The 9,068-nt window shown below is 42.6% G+C and overlaps 1 protein-coding gene across 1 annotated transcript; it reads left to right on the plus strand.

The window, feature by feature from the left end:
• Positions 1-479: 479 nt before the first annotated feature.
• si:dkey-16n15.6 (organic solute transporter subunit alpha) lies at positions 480-5,261 on the plus strand. The gene is given in 5 exon segments (XM_034199961.1): positions 480-568; positions 941-1,076; positions 4,495-4,747; positions 4,844-5,166; positions 5,169-5,261. Coding segments are annotated over 5 exon segments (894 nt in total).
• The last annotated feature ends 3,807 nt before the right edge of the window (positions 5,262-9,068 follow it).

The raw sequence follows: 9,068 nt of genomic DNA on the forward strand, positions 1-9,068 counted from the left end.
TTTCATGACTTTTCATTTAACACATTCTAAACGCTGTAATCAATACTCCAAAAAATACAGGAAATCCTTCACAGCAATTTGATTTCCGGTCGTTCCGAATGTTGTGACATGCTACCCACATTTTGTAAACGATAACGTACTCAAATAAACTGTACCTTCATTTAATATCCAACAATAATAATATCTCGACGTCTATAGTTGTAGTGTTGAAATCAGTAGGTTTCGGTGTGCAACATCATATCGCTGCTAAATTCACCTCTATAGGAAATGGTATATTAGCCTCATGCTAAATGTTAACCGGAGGTGAAGGATTTTCAGAATAAAAGTATAACTGGTTGTGCACAAGAACTTCTGGTTTTTCAGTATAAAACAGCATTTAAACTAAAGGTACATTTAAGGTACATTATGCCATCAAAACATTGATTTTAATTTCTAACACTATATAAATAAAACTTGATTTGCTTTGATTCGTATAGTATATGGATCAGCAGTACAGTGACTGGTCCTGGATCAGCAGTACAGTGACTGGTCCTAGATCAGCAGTACAGTGCCTGGTCCTGGATCTGCAGTACAGTGCCTGGTCCTGGATCTGCAGTACAATGGCTGGACCTAGATCAGCAATATAGTGGTTGGTCCTGGATCAGCAGTATAGTGACTAGTCCTGGATCTGCAGTACAGTGACTGGTCCTAGATCAGCAGTACAGTGACTGGTCCTGGATCAGCTACCCAGCAGTTCATCATTAATTTAAATAAACTTCATTTCAAATGTTTTAAGTAGAAATCAGTTGCTGCTATGTGACAGACAGGCTAGTGAGTGTGACATTATTACAAGACAGACTTTTTCATGGTCCTGGATCAGCAGTACAGTGACTGGTCCTGGATCTGCAGTACAGTGACTGGTCCTGGATCAGCAGTATAGTGACTGGTCCTGGATCAGCAGTACAGTGACTGTCTCTCTGTGCAGCAGCAGCTGGGCCTGGATGATGCCGGCGGTGCTGCAGCTCTCGGTGGTCCGCAGCATCTTGTTCTTCGTCACTCTGGTGCTGTGGACAGATGAACAGTATGACTATGGTGATGTAAGTCAATTGTTTGAATTTTGATCCATGCTTAATCCCCCATTGAGTATTAAGGCTGCTTTAACACCAACCTGTGCAGGGAAAGGGTCGCAGGAGATCCCAGGACCAAACGCTGTCAGTACAGTCTGTGCTCGGGTCGTATATTATATTTGATAAATGAAGGATGTCAGATTTTCCCCAGCACTCTTCCTTTACAGGCTCTGGGTAAACACAGTTTAAGAGCAGATCGTGGTACCATCTGAGTGGGCAGATTACATTACATTGCATTTAGCTGACGCTTTTATCCAAAGCGACTTACAATAAGTACATTCGGCCAGGAAGACACAACCTTGAAGAAAACAGAATCATATAAGTACATCAGGTTTCATAGAGCCAAACATTTCAAGTGCTACTCAACTGGCTATAGATAAGCCAGTCCTTTATCAGTATATAAGTGCTTTGTTAATAATTCTATCGCTCGAGGTGGAGTCAAAAGAGATGAGTTTTCAGTCTGCGCCGGAAGGTGTGTAAGCTTTCTGCTGTCCTGATGTCAATGGGGAGCTCATTCCACCATCTTGGAGCCAGGACAGCAAACCCACGTGTTTTTGCTGATGGGAACTTGGGTCCCCCTCGCAGCGAGGGTGCAGCGAGTCGTTTGGCTGATGCAGAGCGTAGTGCACGCGCTGGGGTATACAGTTTAACCATGTCCTGGATGTACGAAGGGCTAGATCGGGGGGGCGCAACAGCGGCAATTAAAGTTTAAAAGTCTAAAAAATGCTACAACTACTGTCACAAACTAGATGAATCTGAAGTATGTTGTTAAAGGAGGATGAAAGCGTAATTAAGGAGCACTATTGGAGTGACTTTGATGGTTATTGGACTCAGGATTAATTCATTTGGTTTCCCGCTGTATGAAGAAATGAAAGGACGGCGCAAGTGGAAACAATTCACAAAGGGATTAAACTGTTTCAAACACATGCTCAAAGTAAGCCGGATTTTGCCGATGTGTTTATGTGGATTCAAAAGTCGTAAATAATCTACAAACTGGAGGAGACCGATCTGATTGGAGCAACTGTGACAAATAATCCAACTGAAACCGGCATGGACAATGACTATGTTTTAAAAATGCGCTTATGCAGACAAGCCCGGTTTGGACACTTTACGGGCAGAAGAAACATTTCTATTAAAGAAAGAATTATACATTTCTGTCTTTTTACGCCTTTATTAGCTACTAACTTGAATTTTTATTAAAAATTAATTAATCACTTATTTTGTATATGTTATTGTAATGTAGAGACAAGGCTTTTAGTGAAAATCATGTATTGCCTTACAGTTATATGTAAAAAAAATAAATGTAAAAAAAAAAAAAAAAGTCTAAATATGATATTTGGCCTCCAGCTTGGGAACCACTGATCTAGAGCAGTGATGTTTTGGGGCTGTCGCTGGGCAGCACAGACTTTCAACTCCCTATGGGGTTGAGATCTGGAGACTGGCTAGGCCACTCCAGGACCTTGAAATGCTTCTAACGAAGCCACTCCTTCGTTGCCCGGGCGGTGTGTTTGGGATCATTGTCATGCTGAAAGACCCAGCCATGTTTCATCTGCAATGCCCTTGCTGATGGAAGGAGGTTGTCACTCAAAATCTCACGATACAGACGGATCAGTCGTCCTGGTCCCTTTGCAGAAAAACAGCCCCAAAGCATGATGTTTCCACCCCCATGTTTCACAGTAGGTATGGTGTTCTTTGGATGCAACTCAGCATTCTTTCTCCTCCAAACACGTCTAGTTGAGTTTTTACCAAAAAGTTCTATTTTGGTTTCATCTGACCATATGACATTCTCCCAATCCTCTTCTGGATCATCTAAATGCTCTCTAGCAAACTTCAGACAGGCCTGGACATGTACTGGGGCTTAAGCAGGGGGACACGTCTGGCACTGCAGGATTTGAGTCCCTGGCGGCGTAGTGTGTTACTGATGGTAGCCTTTGTTACTTTGGTCCCAGCTCTCTGCAGGTCATTGACTAGGTCCCCCGTGTGGTTCTGGGATTTTTGCTCACCGTTCTTGTGATCATTTTGACCCCACGGGGTGAGATCTTACGTGGAGCCCCAGATCGAGGGAGATTATCAGTGGTCTTGTATGTCTTCCATTTTCTAATAATTGCTCCCACAGTTGATTTCTTCACACCAAGCTGCTTACCTATTGCAGATTCAGTCTTCCCAGCCTGGTGCAGGTCTACCATTTTGTTTCTGGTGTCCTTTGACAGCTCTTTGGTCTTGGCCATAGTGGAGTTTGGAGTGTGACTGTTTGAGGTTGTGGACAGGTGTCTTTTATACTGATAACGAGTTCAAACAGGTGCCATTAATACAGTTAACGAGTGGAGGACAGAGGAGGCTCTTAAAGAAGAAGTTACAGGTCTGTGAGAGCCAGAAATCTTGTTTGTTTGTAGGTGACCAAATACTTATTTTACCGAGGAATTTACCAATGAATTCATTAAAAATCCTACAATGTGATTTCCTGGATTAGTTTCCCCCATTCTGTCTCTCATAGTTGAAGTGTACCTAGGATGAAAATTACAGGCCTCTCTCATCTTTTTAAGTGGGAGAACTTGCACAATTGGTGGCTGACTAAATACTTTTTTGCCCCACTGTATATAGTGTTATTTGATCATATGTTTGCTACCACAAACATGTTCAATTATGCATTTTACTGTCAGCTCTTAACATAACAATTATACAAATTTAAATATTAGACATGTGTTAAGATGTTCCATCCAGATGATACTACTGAATCAAGTGAGATATGCAATATAAGTCTATTCAGTAGCTGGTCATATTTTATCTTAGGATAATTAAGGTTGGCAATTCATGTCTACAATATGAATTCCTCTATTCATGTTTGAGCAAGGACATTCCATATTCAGTATCCCAAAAATGAAGAGGTTCCTGGACATCACCAAAACATGCCAATCACTCGACAATAATAAGCATTCTGAGGCCTTACATGACTGAAGCTGCAGTATTCAGAATCAGAATCCCTTTATTTGTCCCGCAACAGGGACATTTACATTATTACAACAGCAGAAGTATACTGCAGATAAAGTGAAGAGAATAGACTTACATATTACAAATCCAAAATAACTAAGTATGCACACGCTATTTATAATAAGAAACACATTGAGTAAAAAACAAATAGATAAGTACACCATGGTAAAAATAAGTATATTTATTTTTTAAGTGACCATATAAGAATGTGAGAGGTAGCTGGTACTGTTTGCCAATTGTAAACAAATTGAGAGAAAAATGTAAACTTGAATTGCATGAGGATATATTGGACATGCGTGTATATTGAACAAACTAAGACAAATTGAACTCAGGTGCTGTGAATGTGCTGACGGTATTCTCTAGAGAAGTGAAGGATAAAAGCCATCTTCTTGTTGTGCAGGTGGACTTAGTCAATCCCAACGTGTACGTCAACGGTATCATATGTGTCTCTACCTTCGTGTCCTTCTACGGCCACCTCCTCTTTTACAAAGCCACTAACAGTGCTCTACATGGCTACGGACTGAGAGCCAAGTTCATCTACGTCATCGTGGTGTTGGTGCTGTGCGGCCTGCAGAGCGGCATCCTGGAGACCATGGGTGCTCTGGAGGTCATCTCCTGCACCCCCCCTTTCTCTTTCCTGACCCGGTCACAGTGTAAGTCCCAGCACCTCTCCCAACCTATGTCTGAAAGCTGAAGTTCAGGAGAGAGATCGCCCATCCTCTAAACCTGTGTTCTCTGTCCATCCTCTGTGATCTACCACTACTGTGTGATAGTGGAGATGTTCTGCATCGGCCCGTATGCCCGCCACACATTCCGCAAGGTGGAGCCGAGCTTGGTGGAGGACATGGAGGGAACCATCAGTGTTACACAGTTGGAAAAGGCTGTTCAAACAGACAATGTTCACACGATGCTTCACAAGTCGGGCGGCCTCGTCAGCGCCTCCAACCCCAGCTACAGCAGCGACAGCTGTTGGGGCATGCTGTGCAGGATCGAGCATGCCCCTCTGGACGGATTCCCCTTCCCTAAGGCCAGGGGCCAGCAGCCAGGCAGGCCAGAACCAGGGGAGCCCAGCCCAGGTCAGCAGAGGAACCCGGGACAAATTGTTCCCACGTTAGTGTGAGGGCTGATATTAACTACCAGGTCTCTAAGGATTTTACTGTAGTTTAACCTAAAACAAAGGACTAAATCAGTTAAAGCTTACCTCAGGAGTTGCTGGTTGTCACCCTATGATAAATGGGTGACAATCGACATATAGGACAGTGGCGAACCGTCAGGGCCTTCAAGGTATTCAGAGAATACCCTGAAACACTCAGATAAAACAAACAAAAAATCGATTTAATTATATAAATAATGTAATACAATGTAATAAAATGAATAAATGAGAATCGTATCCGTGTTGTTGATCTGTAATATTACAGTGTTACGTTGATTTGTTTGTCCTCCTTGGACCATGCACTACGCATTTCAGTGGTTTTGTGTTAGAAAAGAAAGCAACCAATCCGATCTTGTTCTGGGTCTCTGGGTAGAATATCCTTCAACCAAGGTATTCTACATCCTTGATAGAATGCCCTGGCCGTTGCACTGAATGAGAGCGTACGTTTGGACTGACAGTTTGATCAACCAATCATATATTGATTTGTAGCCAATGGGCGTATTCTTTCAGAGTTCCCCTCGGTTCCAGGGTATTCTAGAAGGCCCGCTAGTTAACTGGCTCGAGACAGAGGATCCAGATCAGGGGTGCCCAACCAGTCAATCGCTGGGAGATTCCCAGTCGATCGTGAGATGTGTCTAAAAATAGAACAACAATATTCAGTTTTATCGTTAATGTCCTATAACATAATCTTCCTGTGCCAGAATAATGCACTTGAACGCATCAAAGCTTTGTGATTGGCTGGCGTGACCCCATGTGACGGGGCGTGGCTGGTGGGCAGTGGGCACTATTTCGCTGACGTTGTCCGTGTCAACAGGAGTGTCAGTCCGCACACACACAAGACCGCAATTATGGCAGAAGCAAAAAAGCCCAAAATATATAATTTTCACTCCGAGTGGGAGGATGATTATTTTTGTATCTATTCCAATTCAAAGTCCATCTGTCTCATCTGCAATGCGAGCGTGGCTTTATCGAAGAAGGGTAATTTAGGAGCGGCATTTCAAAACAGTGCACAAACGCTACGAGACGGAATTCCCTCCTAATTCTGCCCTACGCTCCCAAAAGGGGAGGGGCCTGAAAGGACAGCTAAATGCACAGCAGTCCATTTTCACCAGGCCCAACAACAAGAGCAAGGCTGCTACCATAGCATCTTATCGTGTCAGTCACGTTCTTGCGAAACACATGCATACCTGCCAACCCTACCGATTTGGGCGGTATTCTACCGCTTTTGACATGTTTCTACCGCCTACTGACTTAGCTGACTTTCCCTACCGATTTTCAATCTTCCCAAACTATAGCAAATAAAAACGACACTCCATAGACACTGGACTCGACTTTTGGCGGACACCGTTTGCAGCGTGTCTGTAATCCCATCATACAAACAAGAGGTTTCTCAATACTCAAATTTCCCCTCCGTCGAGGAGGCTCTCTGGAGGAGCTCTAACCGAGGAGACACTGATGCATCCTCCACGGATGCATTTCCGGGAACGGTGGAGGCGTGACGCACGGCCGGACTTATCTCAGCCAATGACAGCTCTGCATGCATCCCTTGGATATTATATTAGTAACTGCTTTCATCGCAACGCGATGTTTACAGTGAGAACAGCTGTGAGGTCCGTGCAGAAAGCAGAGCAGTGTGTAAAATATATATCACTCAGTATAACAGGCCTACATTACTTTCTGTATTTGTATGCTGTAGTTTAGTAGATATCTACAAACAAAGAGTCGATATTTTTCTAAGACCATTTAGTGCTTCACATAATAAAATACACAACGGCTGTAGCCTGATTATGCTTTAGGAGCAGTAGGTGTGTGTGTTGTACAGTGCGTAGATGCGGCGGACAGACGGGTCTCAGTTGGTTTGGTGTCCTATGCTTACTTTTAATACTTGTACAACTTTTGGCCCGTAATTTCAATTCCCCATTTCAGCGACCAGAGAGAGGGGGGGGTGGGATATATCCAGTCTCTGATTGTGTTACGTTATTATGAGAGTGCTCTCATACTTGTTTGATTCTGAAATTGTATATATTTATATAAATATATGTGTGTGTATATGTCCGCATCTGTAGCCTGTTATTGTCTCATTATACTGCACTGTGATTGAATCAAAGTAAATATATAAGTCGTGAACACATCTGTCCATCAGACAGAGGGCTGCTGTGCCTCCTGTCATCATTAATGGACGTCTCTTTAAAATGACCGCTCAGAGGAGAGGAGTTCTCATTTCTGCAACCGCCTGCTGCTTCCCCTCCTCTCTCCTCGGTTCCCCTCCTCAGTCCTCCGCTCGCATCTCCTGTGGGCGGCACCAAGTCTCGAGGAGGGGAATCGAGGATAGGAGTCGAGGAGGGGAAATTTGAGTATTGAGAAACCTCTACAGTCCTCTGTGTTTCTGAAAGAGAAACAACGTGCACCCCCGGGGCTGATGGGTAATCACTCCCAAACAGTGTTGGGTGTAACGCGTTACAAAAGTAACGGAGTTACAGTAATATATTACTTTTACCTTTCCAAATCCAAAAGAGGTAGGTTTGCGCGCGGCAAATTTACACGCCCAAATTAGGTAATCAGAAGAAATGGAACCAGTAATTACAGTAATGTATTTAACATATATTGCATCATTTTATGCATTTTTCAGAAAAAGCGGTAGTTTGGTAAACAGTGACATCAACGACATGTCTGGTCTGTAAAATGCCAGAAAAGTAAAAGAATGGGAGACAAATATCCCAAAGTCTCCACATTTTATTATATTTTTAATGTGTTTCTGGTCCTCTTTCAGTTGAGACAGTGTAGATGTGTCAGGATGTAGAACTCGTGTGTGAACATTGGATAAAGCTAGGTTCATATTCCTGTTTCATGTTGTTGACATATTAGAGTCAAAGGTTTGCACAGAGCGAAATATCTTTGTGTTGCGCCATAAATCAGAAAATACTGCATTAAAAAAGTCATTTCCTGCATTTCTCTACTGATAAAGTGTGATATAAATAATGTACAGGCTTTCAGATTGCTGTAGTTCACTAAACAGAGACATTAACGACATGTTTGGTGTTGAAAATGTCAGAAAAATTGAAAGACTGGGAGATAAATATCCCCAAATCTCAAAATTGTATCATATTTTGTGTGTGTTTGTGGTCCTCTTTCAGTTGAGACACTGTAGGTGAAGGATGCTTCAGGAAAAGACCAAACACTGGATGTCTTTCAGTCGCCAACATGTGTTTTCGAGACACTGATACTAACGGGGAAACCCTGCAGGACTCAAATGCCTCGTCTCTGTTCCCTTAAACTCAATTGGGAGCAGTGTTGGGCAAGTTACTTCCAAAATGTAATATATTACATATTACTTATTACTGTCTTTTGAAAGTCATATTATTGTCTCTGAAATATAATGAGTTACACTACTTTTTAGTTACTTTCACCAAAATAACCGCAAAAGAATGGCTAGGTATTTTAAATGCTAAAATGTAGTTTAGTGCAGCTCATTATACATCCAGTGAAGGGCAATGTGGTATAGCATAACAACTATGTAGGCCCTTAAGGCTACTAACAACTTGTATTACACGGCTTAGTTGAATACTCAATTCTGATTGTAAATTCTTAACATGTGACACGTTGTTAATACAGCAGTACAGACCACTGTCAAGGACTATAATGAAGGTTGCTAAAGAGGATCAAGAAAGAGAAAGGAAAAGAGGTTAAAAGACGGAGCGCTGGACGTCAGATAAATCACCAGAAGAAGGCAGAGAGGAAGTAAACACTAACAGGACACGGAATGGGCTCTGTAGTGTGTTTAGTATATGGCCGTGTACAGGCCCGGCTCCAGAACAAAATGA

This window comes from Gymnodraco acuticeps, unplaced genomic scaffold (genome assembly GCF_902827175.1).
Source record: "Gymnodraco acuticeps unplaced genomic scaffold, fGymAcu1.1, whole genome shotgun sequence".
In the NCBI taxonomy this organism is placed as follows: Eukaryota; Metazoa; Chordata; class Actinopteri; order Perciformes; family Bathydraconidae; genus Gymnodraco; species Gymnodraco acuticeps.